Source organism: Leptonychotes weddellii, chromosome 3 (genome assembly GCF_054177405.1).
Source record: "Leptonychotes weddellii isolate Sample4059 chromosome 3, ASM5417740v2, whole genome shotgun sequence".
Lineage (NCBI taxonomy): Eukaryota > Metazoa > Chordata > Mammalia > Carnivora > Phocidae > Leptonychotes > Leptonychotes weddellii.
The window spans coordinates 25,735,443-25,749,986 of record NC_138371.1 but is presented as its reverse complement, the minus strand read 5'-3'; the positions used below and the strand labels follow the sequence as shown (position 1 = coordinate 25,749,986).

The 14,544-nt window shown below is 35.2% G+C and overlaps 1 protein-coding gene across 5 annotated transcripts in view; it reads left to right on the top strand.

Moving 5' to 3' along the window:
* The window catches only part of CREB1 (cAMP responsive element binding protein 1), a 61,214-nt gene that overhangs the window by 22,455 nt on the left and 24,215 nt on the right, over nt 1-14,544 (top strand). For 4 of the 5 annotated variants that reach the window (XR_434178.3, XM_031028232.2, XM_081813765.1 and 1 more), the window contains 4 exons: nt 1,962-2,108; nt 2,836-2,877; nt 8,965-9,065; nt 14,191-14,333. Coding sequence is in view for 4 of the 5 variants with exons in the window: in XM_031028232.2 (XP_030884092.1) it covers nt 1,962-2,108; nt 2,836-2,877; nt 8,965-9,065; nt 14,191-14,333 (433 nt within the window). In the remaining variant the exon portion in view is untranslated. The remainder of the gene's footprint in view (nt 1-1,961; nt 2,109-2,835; nt 2,878-8,964; nt 9,066-14,190; nt 14,334-14,544) is intronic. The other variant, XM_006733375.3, reaches the window with a different exon arrangement.

The following is a 14,544-nucleotide window of genomic DNA, read 5'->3' as shown; positions in this document are numbered from 1 at the left end:
GAGTTAGTCCATGGATCACATTTTGAGAACCAGGTAAAACCAAGCAAGATTTATAGTGGCCAGAGAGAAAATGAGTAATAAGAAGGGACTTCCTAACTGCCCAAAGATGGATGCTCATAGTTTTAACCTCTACTTTCAGTAGGGATCTTCCCTGCCCAAGCATCACAGGCAGATGTTTAACTGCCTGCTGAACAAATTCAAGTATCAGATCAATTCTACCGCCCCAACCACCCAAAAACTTCTCTTACTTGTGTTCTCTGTTTCAGTTGATGGCATAGTTTTACTAATTCTTACCCAAACATGAAATAGGTGGGTCATCCTGAATTCCTCTCTCACCTCCTTCAAGCAGTCATTTATAAAGCTCTTCCTAGTCTGCCTCCTGAATTTTCCTTAAATCACTTCTCTCATTCTCCCTACCACAACCAGTGCTTTGCTTCTGGCTTTATCATCTCACCTTAACTACTATATAAGTTTTCTCAGTCTCCTCCCCTCCACGTTGTTTTTTCTCTGAAATAAATGTTTTTCATACTGCCACTGAAGTGATCTATCTAAAATGCAAACCTCACCATGTTAATATTCCAGAGTTCAAAAGCCCTTCAATGCCTTTCCCAGTCTCCTCAGGATAAAGTGCAACTTCTTTAATGTGACATGGGTATGGCTTTTCATGACTAGCTCATTTAGCCTCTGCCTACTTACGCTACAATTTTATCTCGTCCCAGTTCCTACATTCTTACAGTAACATGCTTACATGGTCCAGTGGTACTGACTGTTAATTTATACCTCCTTCCCTAAAATTCTGTGCCTCTCCCCTGGGAGTCAAAATATGCCTAATTTGTAATCTTTGTTTCAAATTCGCATTCTTCCTTCCCCTCCTTTTTAGGTGAGGTTGGGTAGCTTTCCTAAGTGTGTATTTTTCTCTTGGCAAGCCTCATTACTTCACTGGATTACATTTATTTGTATTCTCTTCCCCATGCCTTCCCACATGTACCCCAATAATTTCCTTAATGTTTGTAGTTTCAGTTCTGACATTGCTCCTAGCACATGGGTCCCCTATCAGTGTTTACGGAATCAGCAGAAAATATTGAACCCCTGAATGTGTTCAAGCATAGGAACAATAAATACCGTCTGATAGACATATATGACATAAGAGCCCTTTGGACCTGGATATTGATTCATTAAAATTGCCTTCTTTGTGCCCAGGAGAAAATTAGTATCTCTTATACTCCCTTAACTCTGTTCTTTTATTCCTTTAAGAGGAAAATAAATCCTTAAAATACCAACTATTATATCAGTTTGATTGGGGGGGTAGAAATTTTCAGTTTATAATACATATTAATACTTTCTCACTAATAAAAGGCATACTTGTAATTAGTTTAAAAGAGAAAACTATGCTTTATATTTTAAGATGTATATTTGTTCTAGACTTAGCTAAGTTTTGCCTAAGTTTGAGAGCAGTTATATTTTAGAATATTGCTTATTTAACACATAATATTCTGAAGACCTTTATATTTCTTCAAAGCTAGCATATCTCTTGACCTTGGGTAAGTTACTTAATCTCTTGAGTGCTTGATATTTCTGTCTCTAAAATGGAGATGATCCTTATTATCCAGTCTTGTTTTCTTCGAAGAGCAAAAAGAAACTGGACATGAAAGCAGGTAGGAAAATGTAAAGCATCATACAGTTAAAGTGTATTTAGTATTCAGAGGAAGTCTGTGTTACAAATTTTGATATTACATTAAAATAGTTCTTTGTTGTGTGGAAGGATTTGAAAGGGGACATTTATAGTCTTTTTTTTTTTTTTAAGAATATTAAATGTAATCATTAGTTTCTTTCACACCAATGAAATACTTGTCTGGCAGAAAAGTCATCTTTTTCCTGCTAAAAAGTTGCTTCATATTGAACATGACTACTCTCAAGGAGGTATCTGTGATGGTAATTTTTTTCCATGTTCAACACCTTAGGTATCTATGCCAGCAGCTCATGCAACATCATCTGCTCCCACCGTAACTTTAGTACAGCTGCCCAATGGGCAGACAGTTCAAGTCCATGGCGTTATTCAGGCGGCCCAGCCATCAGTTATTCAGTCTCCACAAGTCCAGACAGTTCAGGTATGTGTATAAAAAGTTCTGCATCTACTTTCATAACTGTCGTTTATAGCCATATCTCTCTCCTTTCATTAGTTATGGAAATAGGAACATACCTAGTTGAGAGTTTATTTTACTTTACAGTAAAGGAATATGCTGCGTCTGTATAGTCACCTAATGTGTAGGAACATATATACACAAGAACAGACATAAGAAAAAGACTTTTTCTTAAGCTACAGAAGAAAAAGAATTGATTGTGGAAAATCATTAAGTACATGGGATAAGGTGGAAATGTTTGGGAAAGACTAAGGCTGATATACCTTAGTTCAGGAAAATTGAGATACAAAAATAACTCTATTTTCTAAACGTGGAATTGGAAAAAATAAGCCCTTGTCAAAATTAATAACCTTACCCAAGATATTAACTTGAATTTAGAGATCATAGAAAGCACTGTAAAACCAGCTATGTCTAGGAGTATAAGTTAGAGTAGATAACTTTGAAATAATGATATATTCAGGGATTACACTGCGCATGTTATCTAATTCTTTGGAGAGATTGTTCCTTTGGATTGAATCCAGAGGGAATAAAGGCACGTAGAGCTCTGAATAAAGGTGACTACTCTATTGAACTGTAGGGAACCTAGAGCAGTAGACATCTTTACAGTGAGCTTATTGAAAGAAAAAAAAGACTTGAACGTTCATTCAAGTAGGCCATAACCCCAGCCTCCCATTTCATATTTTTTGCTTCACAGTCTTCCTGTAAGGACTTAAAAAGACTTTTCTCCGGAACTCAGGTGAGTCCTAGGTCCTAGATTTGGAAAGAACTATTTTTAGAAAGGAAGGTGAGAAATTATTCTTTATGTCGTTATCCTTCTATAAACATGCAATTTAAGGTTTGCGTAAAGATTTTAGAGATCTTCTAGGTCTAGGCCAAACTTATTACCTGCCCAGCCCTTAGTGTATTGCTTACATTCCCTGTGTATCTTTTCTCCTCTCCTCCAAATGGTGGTCCAGCATTACTTGAACACTTGAGCTAAAGGAAGCCCTGTCTCCTGAGGTAACCAATTTATAAAGAGGGATAATTGCTGAACTGTTCTTCGCTGTGGTGAGCCAGAATATATCTTTCTAAAACTTCTACCTAGTGGTCCCAGTTCCATCCTCAGAAACTAATTAAGCAAATTTGATTCCTTTCTGTCAGACCACTTCCTCTCCCTCGTCTCCTGCACCCTTCCTACTTAAAAAAAAAAAAAAAAAAGTCCAGACTAAACAAATGTCTGTTTTTCTTCAGCCATTTATTATACGGTGTAGCTTTGATTGCTCTTTACTATCCTTGCTATCATCCTGTGGATGAGAGCTGTTGTGTTTTCCTTGAGTATGGTAGCCAGACTGATATTTGTAGAGGGGAGAAGTGCTTCCTTTGCCCTGGAAGTGTTCTATTAATGTCCTCAAAGGGCATATTTGATTTAGTCAGCCATATTATACTATTGAGTCCTTGAGCCACTGTTACCCACCTTTACTTCATTCTGTCCTTCTACTTTTGGTTTGCTTGGACACTTAAGTGGAAGAAAAAGAAAAGAATGTTTTCATGTAAAAATATCAATGTGTATGAATTTCCATACTGAAAGATACTGGGAGTGGAATTTGTTACCAAGATGGAGACAGTGTTTTCCCGCTGAAAACTGAACTATTTGACATTTCTGTGGAATCACACTGACTGACCAGTAGTCTTCTATCCTTTGCCTCAGTTTTTATTTCATTGAGTGCTACCTAACTATTTTCCATACTATGCCATTACTAATTCCCCACTCATTTTCTTCTTGGTAATAGTGGAAAGAACCTGACCTGCTAGTCAGGAGACCTAGATTCCAGATCTTACATTAATCCTTACTTTCTCTTTTTCACTTAGAGTAGGAGGATAACACACCAAAATTATCAAAACTTGTTATATAAATAACACACCAAAATTATTAAAACTTGTTAAGATTATAGTTTTTGGTCATAATATGTGATATTTAATTGTTGATTATATTTTTAATTTTAATCTCTATTTTGTGACAATAATAATTTGGACCTGGGGGTCGTATGGCTATTAACTTTCTAGAAATATTTATTCATCTTTTCAAGAGCACATTTTTCATCAAGGTGAGCTTATATTTATAACTGAAAGCCTGAATTCTCCAAGTAGACACAATTTTTTTTTTTTTACTTTATTTTTTTCTGTAAAGGGCCTAAACCATGAAGAATATATTAAACTTCAAGTGTTATTTCACCTGCTTAATAGGGATGAGTATATTAGTAACTAGGAAGTAGTTTACATCAGAAGAGATGTTTAAACAAGGAGAGAAATGGTCCTGCAAACTTCTAGATGGGAAAATATGAGTATTCTAGAGCATCATTTTCAAAAGATACAAGACACTTTTCTCTTGATGTGAGAATAAGATATTAGGACCTGTGTTTCTGTTTTTTAATCCAAGAATATTAGAAATTACTCTGTACTAATATTTCATATATGGCTTGACATTAGTGCCCTAACTTTATCCTTATGTATATCAAGTTTCATAGATTATATGAGAATCCCCACAAAAATAGTGGGAGTTACACGAATGTATAGAAGTTAACAGTGGCATCTTCACTTTTCATTTGTTAGCTTTAAGTGCATTTTTAATATAGTGCAGTTTAAACGTGTCAGGATTTATGGATTATGTTACCTTAAATTATTTAACATTCATTCCTTCAACGAATTTTTATTGATCACATGCTATGTGCCAGTCACTGTTCTAGGTGCTATGAAAGACAGCAGTGAACAAATAATACTTCTCTATTCTCATGAAGATCACATTTGAGCGAAGAGAGACAATGAAAAAATAAAATATGTCAGGTGAGGATAAGTGCTGGGAAAGATGATGAAAGCAGGGGAAAGGGATAGAGAATGTGGAGGGAAGGGTGTTCTGGTTTATGTAGGGTGGTCAGGGAACACAGTGAGCAGAAACCAGAAGACAGTGCAGAAGGTTGAGCCATGCAAATAGTTAAAGCAAGTCCTGCTTCATATATCAAGGTATAGTAAAAAGATGTGGCTCAAATAGAGTGAGCAAGAGGGAGAGAGCAAGTTGGATGAAACGTTTGATAGAGTCTTTACAATACTTTGTAATATGATGGGAACAATAATAAAAACCTTTTGTGCAAAATAGGGATTCAGTGGTTATTATGCAGCAAAGTATTTAAGAGTTGTCTAACATAAGGCTGAGTTACTTGTTTGTGTTTTACATGAAACAAGTGTTCCAAAGTTTCTGGTCTTTTTAATGATGGTAAGCAAGGATTTGCAAGGGATATATTACCTAACAGATATTTTTGAAAAAAGAAATCCCTTTCAACTATCCTGGGAGAAAGTGACTTTTTGAAAAAAAGTTGTGCTGTGGAGAGAGCATTTTGAAAGAAGTTCAAAAATGTTTTCATACTTTTTTTTTAACTGCAAGCAATATAAATTTGTCAGTTCAAAATCAAATATATATACTTTTAAAACCCTGGAAATAGAATTCTTTAAACTATTCATAAGTCTTCTAGAGTTTCAGTAGGTTTTGAATCTACTGGTTAAAATACAAAACTGTAACACCTATTATTATTAGCATACAATAACTGAGAGCCAGGGAGATGAAAATCTCATCAAAAGTTTGTATAATTGGTAGATGAAAATGAAAAGTGATTTTGTATTTAGTAAGCCCAGTCAGAAATGCACTTACTTTTATATCTACTGCCCATGAGTTCCCTTTTTCAACAATAGCAAATACTAAATCAGATTTTCAAAAGCCTAAGCTTAGAATCAGATTTTTGAGTCACTGTTATAAAATATTAAATGACTTTTTAATGAAGCATATTAAATCACATCATTCTCACTCTGTAAAAAATGAAATGATTTATGTTTAAGAAATTTACAAATACAATTTAATATTTACACTTATATTATCTCTTTAAATAATAAAAACAACACTTAAAGTTTACAGAGGAAATAAATATGCTTATGTAAAATTTTCCTGTTTATAAGGAAGATCTGCAGGTGAAAAGAGTTTGGAAATCATTATTCTAGACGTTTATTAATGTCTTGATTCACAGAGTAAATAACTGTACCTAAACCATAAGTCTGAACTCTGCACAGTTACTTGTAAGTTTTATAGAGACCGTGTATGATTTGAGAAAGCATCTAATTTGGTTTTAGTCATTGTGTATTTAATTTTGAAATTTCAAATAACTTCAAAATGGGAAGATTGTCCTCCTTACAAACTTACAAACAGGAGGTATGGGTTTTTAAGAAACTAAAAGAAAGTTGAGAAATACAGATCTAAAACTTTACATCTGGAAGTGATGGTTTGGCTTTTGAAAATGTCTCAACCACTAAGTGGCCAAGGTTAAAGACCTATTTAAGGAGCTGAGGAGAGGGTTAATGAGAGAGGTGACAGGAGATAAGGACCAGAGGAAGGGTCTCTACCACTGGAATGTGGTGGTAGTCTGTGATACCTGTGATTGGAATATCATTTTTATATGGTTATTTTTAATAACTTAAGTATATGTTAAACTGTAATTAATAGTTGTTATTTATAAAAAGGATTTTTGACATGATTTTTATTAGTCTCGTCTCAGAAATGTGGATCCAGTGTGTGCTTTGGATTTCGTTTTTGTTTTTGTTTGTTTTGTTAGGCAGTCCATAGGAAGTGGCTTCATAGCTCGTGAGTTCTCCCTGGATAATATTCCCAAAGAGGAAATGTTAACATTCGTTATGTGTTATTGAATAATTCTGAATTCCCTTTATATTGCAATAGTTGTAATCACTACATAGTGACAAGTTAATTCCTTCTGTCTGAAATCACAAAATCTTTTAGATCAGAGGAAAGAATGCTTTTTTTCCTACTAAGAGCAATAGATCTACTGAGTTTGGAAAAAGAAAAAAAATCAAAGGCCATATATTAGAAAGCCACTTTAATTTATTTCATTTCAAAACTGCCCTGTGGGTAGTTCATATAGAACGTTTTTAAATTATTATTTTAATTACTTTCAACTTGGGACAGTATGCCTAAGTCACTCTCTGCCCTTAAAAAAAGGTTGTAAGGATGAGGGTCATGCAAAGAAGGCAAAGAACAGCAGAGGAACTGAGGTTCTGAGAAGTACTATGAAGGTAAACCCTTGTCACAGTACTGTCCACTCTGAGTTCAGTCTTGTTATTCCTTGAAATTCTGACTCTCTGCTAAGGTCTTTTCATAGCTCCTCATCTGCTGTACATCAGAGTTTCTGTGCAGAGACTACGCTGAGCGGGCCGGTTACAGCAGCTAAAAATTAGTGGGAATTGTTCTCTGTGTTCCTTCGGCAGTAGCTGTAGCATTACTACTCTGCACAGAATCACAGACTAAATTCAGCCTTGCACGTCTTTTCATCTGTCTTTTCTGGATTCATTAAGTGTTGCCTGTTAATGTATAGGTCTCTAAGAGTATTGTTCTTATACTTTAAAGTGTTTGGGTGAGGCACGTTATTTTATTGTAGGTATATTTTGTGAAGCATGACTAGATTTACCTAATTTCATTTTAGAGTGAGAGCCTATTACAAAGTGCCCTGTCAAATTGAGTCCCTACTCTCCAGAACCCATAGGCTCAGACTACATAGAGTCCCTGTGGGATTCTTCAAGTTCCTCTGAATATGTTTTTTCTTGTTGACATTGCCCTGAATTTTGACATGGAGCTGAACCACACATACTCTTTTGCCTTCCTTAAATCTAATTCTCACTCTGACAGCATCATGCACATCTAGTTCAGGAAAGAGCAGAAGGCTCCCGCTGATTAGACTAGAGAAGCTTGGTGGTATAAATTTGACAGGCAGGCTTGCCCAAGTGAGTGAACTTCCAGTCTAAAAATGGTCTAAAAACACCTCTGGTTGCTGCTTCTGACAAAACTGGTTTGAGATTGGAACCAACAGGATTTTGATGCTGGTAAGGATGTCTAAAACTAAGATGCCAGTTATTGACAGTGGTGCCACTACTTCCTAGCTTTGTGACTTGGGTGACATACTTAACCTCTTTGTGCCTTAGTTTTTCCATCGACAAAACGGATATAATAACGATACTTGTCTATTACCTGATATTACTGTATTCGTATTAAGTAATGTAATATGTGTATATGCTTTAGCAGAATACGTGGCACATAGTAAGTTCTCAGTAAATGCTAGTTGCTATTATTATTACTATCCCATGTAAAATCTTTGTTCAGCTTATCTTTATTATTTTTCAGTCCAGGGATACTTTTCCAGAAATGCACAGTTCTTTACCTTGAGCTTTTGCTTAATAAAAATTGTAGAATGCCAACTTTGAAAGTCTATGTGTAGACTAACTTGCTAGAAACAGCCATCTGGAAGATGGTGGGGGATCACCAATCTTATTTTTCAGTTGTAAATACATTCATAAGTGTTTAACAGTAAAAGAAAATATTTGTATAGTCACTGTGTAGACTTATGACCAAATATTTGCTCATTTATTCTTCCTTCATGTCAGAAACGTTATTTACTTGGTAGTTTTGTTAACAGTTGTAAGAAAACAACTGACAGTAATATTGATGCATTCAAGATTGGTTACATGAAGTCCTGAAAGAGGTAAAACTGAATTTGGATATCACGAAAGTTTGGTTTTGACAAAAAAAAAAAAATTAGGCCCTCTGACTTCTATAGGATAAGTAAAAGGGAAAGGAATATGATTGGTGTGGTTGTCTCCCATAAAAATTGACTTTTTTCTACTGAAGCATGTATAAGATGTATATATGTCCTTTTATATTTCACTTTTTCTTAAAATTCATAAAAATTTTATGGAAACTAAACTCGATTATCAAGATAAAGTTCTTCTTTATTTTCAGATTTCAACTATTGCAGAAAGTGAAGATTCACAGGAGTCAGTGGATAGTGTAACTGATTCCCAAAAACGAAGAGAAATTCTTTCAAGGAGGCCTTCCTACAGGTATGGAATTTAATAGTTAAAAGAATTTAGAATCGAAGATGTCAGGAAGCCTTAGGTAGTTGCAGGTGAAAAGATGTCAGAAGACCAATTAGGTGCTCAATTCGGGACCACAGAAATTACTTCTCTTCATCTTGAGGTACTTCTCTCTCTTAAGTTGAAGTTTATTGTACAGAAAAAGAGAACTTTTTTACTCTGAATAGTCCTGTATCAACAGTGATTTTTTTTTTCCTGCTTCTGTTTTTGTAGACTGTGCCAGCTGCTGGTTTTCTGTTAAAAAGTTTGGAATATATTTCATTAAGTTATAGCATTTCTAGTTATTTGTCAGTTCTGACACTATACTATTTACCTACTTAATAGCACATTTGCAAACCATTTCTCATGCCATGGTACTTAGTAGATAACTATTTATTAATTTAATATTTGTTTCAGGGTGATGCTGATATCCCCTAATTTTAGGGGCACCTTACTATAGTTTTTGTGTTCCAACTGTAGAGATTGCCTAGTCCATGACTTGTCTCCAAGATGTACCAAAACCATTTTTTTATATGTAGAAATTGGCTCCATGCTGAATATCTCCAGGAAGAGCAATTCCATAAAAACCATAAGCTTACTTCAAAGTTCAATAAATTTCTGTTATTAGCCTAAGTTGTTTTTATTTTTCAAAGGGATGGTTAAAATTTTTTTTCCACTTGGCTACTAAGCTAGCCCTTTTCTCTTTTCTCACAATTAAATGAAGGATCCTAAATGAATATCAATAAACTGATTTTGAGGTCTTAAGAAATTTTGTTACCAAGTATGTGTTGTATGCATTTATGCTCATAATCTCTCTCTTTTTTTTAATATAGCTAGTTTTAGATTTGAACTTTGAAATACATCTCATGTTTTTAACACTTTCGATCCTGGAGCAAATCCATCCAGGTGTTAACAAGCCACAAGGCTTCTCTGTATATAAATTCCCGGCAAATAGTTGTAAATAAATTCTGTAAATTCTAGTTGTAGACTTTATAAAATAAGAGCTTTAGGGCGCCTCGGTGGCTCAGTTGGTAAAGTGTCCGACTCTTGATTTCATCTCAGGTCATGATCTTGGGTTCGAGAAATCAAGCCCCGCGTCAGGCTCCGTGCTCAGTGTGGAGTCGGCTTGAGATGCTCTCTCTCCCTTCCCTCTTTCCCTTCACTCATGCTCTTTTTCTAAGTCTTAAAACATAAAGTAAAATAAGAGCTTCATGCTGAAAAAGATCTTTTATTATAACCTATATCCTAGCAAAGATCATTTAAATAGTAACACCTTAATTCATAATCAGATTAGAAGATGCCTGAGACCACACATATGTAGAGAGTTACATTCATGAAAGATAATATATCTTCCCTTAAAATCATTATGTATCATTATTTTGTTTTAGGCTTATAAATTCTTGAAACCTAGCTCTTACGTCTTGACTATAATAAGATCTTTAACAGAATCCTTACAATATGCTTGTAAGGTTGGAGAAATGGGGATTAATTGATACACCCAGCTTTATGGTGATTAAACTATACCCAAGAAAGTTCTTAAAGGACTCTCACTTGGTCTCCCCTGGCTTGGTATTTTACCAGCAGTTCAGCTGAAAAACATAGAAGCCATGCTTATCAGATTTGCAAGTGACAGAACTCTAAAGGTGAAGTGCCCTAATGGATGCGAGAATAAGTACTTTGAAAGATCAGAGCAGGGGCACCTGGGTGGCTCAGTCGTTAGGCGTCTGCCTTCGGCTCAGGTCATGATCCCAGGGTCCTGGGATTGAGCCCTGCATCGGGCTCCCCACTCGGCGGGAAGCCTGCTTCTCCCTCTCCCACACCCCCACTTGTGTTCCTGCTCTCTCGCTAACTCTCTCTCTCTGTCAAATAAATAAAATCTTTAAAAAAAAAAAAACAAAGATCAGAGCAGCCAAGGGAAACACTTAGTTGTTGGTGATAATTATAAAATTTCTGAACTTGAGTTTAAAATAAAACCAGTTCTTTAAGTACAAGATTCTGGATTAAGAATTTGTTGTTGTTGTTGTTTTTAAGAATTAATTTTTAAAAGAGTTATGTTCCTTAATTACCATTAAGTTATATATATATATAGTTGCCAAAAAAGCCAGTATACCAAAGGCTACATTGGTAAAAACCTAGTGTCTAGATTAAGGGAAGGAATTAATCCCACTGCTCAGACAACATCTGGAATATTTTCTGTAAGAGAAAGTGAAATGTATCTCCAGGATACAAGAATGACCAACGTGGTCTGGAGCAACAATATTAGATACTAAAAAGAGAAGACAAGAAATGATCATTGGCTTCATGCAAAAGAGAAGATTTATTTGCAGGTCTAGAGTAGTAGCTTTTAAACTTTTATTTTTTACCGCAATCCACAATAAGAAACATCTTTACATTTTTCTCTATATAGATACAGTTGTCTATATTCATTTATATATATCTATATATATAGGTATATATACAGGTACACACATATATATAGGCGTCTAAGCAAAATATACAGCAGTACTCACCCTTATTGTGTGACGTTTAGCTGTTTTTTATTTGTTTTACATTGGTTGCAACATACATAACGCTTTTATGGCAAACATATGGGTTGTGACCTAACTTTGAATAACGTTGTGCTGAGGACCAGTACTATTCAAAATGTGGTCCAGAGACCACACTGGCAAATCAGAATCTGGTTAGAAGTGCAAGTTCTCAGGCCCCTACCCCATACCTAATGAATTAGAATCTGTGGGGTGGGGAGCCAGGATCTCTTTTAACATGTTCTTCAAGTGCTTTGCAATGCTAAAGTTTGAAATGATGCTCTAGAGCAGTGATGCCCAGAGTTGATCTTTTTTTTTTTTTTTTTAAGATTTATTTATTTACTTACTTGAGAAAGAGAGAGTGAACGCATGAGGGAAGGGCAGAGAAAGAGAATCTTCAAGCAGACTCCCCACTGAATGCAGGGCCCCATGCAGGCCTCCATCCCAAGACCCATGAGATCTAACCCATGAGATCACGACCTGAGCCAAAACCAAGAGTCAGACATTTAACCGACTGAGCCACCCAGGCGCCCGCCAGACTCGATCTTTTGACCAGTGGTCAGTCTATAAGCTGTTTAAAATAGTTGTATTTCTCATTCGAAAAGAGATAAGGGAGAGAAAATCATCCTTATGGTAAGAATAGGAGTTATTAAACTCCTATTGAAATGAAAACAAGCAGATGTGGAAAAGAAATGAGTAACAAGTCTGAGAAATGAGATATGCAATTAGGTGGAATTAAGAAAAACAACAACCAGTAAGTGGGATAAACTAGATATGAGTAGCTGATGAGAGAATTGGTAAACTGGAAGGGAACTAAGAAAGTAACTCAGAATAGAGAACAGAAATATGGAGAAAATGGGAAAGACAGGTGAAAAGTCATGGGGAATAGAGTGAGGTGCTCCAGTAGAAGAAGCACTTGTAGAATTTCCAGAGAGGAAATTGGGCCAAAAGAAATATTGAAAGAGATAATAGTAGAATATTTTCTACAGTTCCAGTAAAGGTAATTACATGGGTAAATATAAAAGCAGTATTATAATACTTTGCTTTGAAACTCTTCTTTTTTTCTTATGTGATTAGAAAGACAAATGCATAAAACAATAATTAATGAATTTGTTAATGAGCACAGAGTGTATGAAAATGAAATTGTGACTATAGCAACATAAAGGGGCAGGGTTTGGGTAGACATTGAAGCTAAGTTATTAATTCATACTGGTTTGTTAGAAGTTTAAGATGTCAGAAATTACTTGGGTTGGGTTTTTTCCCCCTCTTCTGTGATTATGTTACTCATTTGAAGTATGGTCAGTTCATTTTTTTTATTTGTATTCCATTTTAAGAATTTTTCCCCCATCTGTGTTGACATTATTTTTTAATATGTGAAACATGAACATGGTTCTTTAAAAAGTCAGAATTGTACAAAAAAATACACTCACAAGTGCCCCCCCCCCAATTTTTCTGTCTTTTTTTTGCTTCTTATCAATCCCAGTAGATTAAGTAATATCATTAAACTCCATCTGGTATTATCCTTCCTGAGTTCCTTCTTCAGTAGAAGAGCAAATACATATATTTCACTTTCTTTCTTATAAAAAAGGTACCATGCTATACCCATTTTCTGGATGAACTGTAGTTTATTCAGCCATTCTCCTATGTAGAGGCATATAGATTGTTTCCCATATTTTGCAGTTACAAACAGTGCTACCATGAATAACCTTATATATTTTTGTACTGTAGTGAGTATATCTTAAGGGTAAATTCCTGGAAGTAAGATTGCTCTGTAAACATAGTTTTGTTACCTGTCACCAAATTTATTCCATAAGGGTTGTGCCAATTTTATACTCAACAACAGTGAGAGTGTCTGTTTTCTCACAGCTTTGCTAACAGAATATACTGTTAAACTTTTTTTTTTTTTACTTTTTACCAATCTGAGAGTTGAGAAGTTTAAAATCAGGTTTTTGGTCTTTATTTAATTTTTTTTTTTTTTGCCTAAATTTTTATGAGTTCTTTATATTGAGAATATTGGCCCTTTATCTGTAATATATGTAAACCTTTTCTCCTAGTATTGTTGATCATCTTTTAACTTTGTTTTTGGTGTTCTTTGCCCTGCAAAAGGATTTTTTTTCTGTAGTCAGTGTTATTAATCTCTGCTTACACCTAGATTTCCAATCACAGCCTTCATTTTCATTCAGATTAAAGAGAAATTCATCCCTTTTTTTTTCTAGTCCCCGTATGATTTCATTTTGACATACAGATTTCTCATCCATGTATGGTTTATTCTTGTTCTTAAATTTTTAACTGCTGGCCTGGGACACCTGGGTGGCTCAATCAGTTGATTTCAACTCAGGTCATGATCTCAGGTTCGTGAGATTGAGCCCTGTGTGGGGCTTCACACTTAGCACCAAATCTGCTTGTCCCTCTTCCTCTGCTCCTTCCCCCTCCCACTCTCTCTCTCTCAAATAAATAAATAAATGAATACAATCTTTAAACTGCTGTCCTAAGCAGTAGCAGCTTTCTGCCCATTTTCTTTTCGTATTATATATATTTAGCCAATAAATGTTTTTCATTTTAATTAATATAGTTTTCTATTTTTCTAGGAAAATTTTGAATGACTTATCTTCAGATGCACCAGGAGTGCCAAGGATTGAAGAAGAGAAGTCTGAAGAGGAGACTTCAGCACCTGCCATCACCACTGTAACGGTGCCAACTCCGATTTACCAAACTAGCAGCGGACAGTATAGTGAGTAAAAGATATTTCTGCTTTGGAAAGTGAGATGAAAAACTAATGGCTGCATTCTCCTTAAAGGAATCCTAAAGTGCCAACCCTTTTCTCAGTCTTGGATGCCATTATTATATTTCCTTTACTGTTCAGTATGCAGAGTTCTGTAACAGAAGTATTTTCTTTTTCTTCAGGGTTTTTGATAGGATTGCTCAAGCATGTTAGCCCTTCA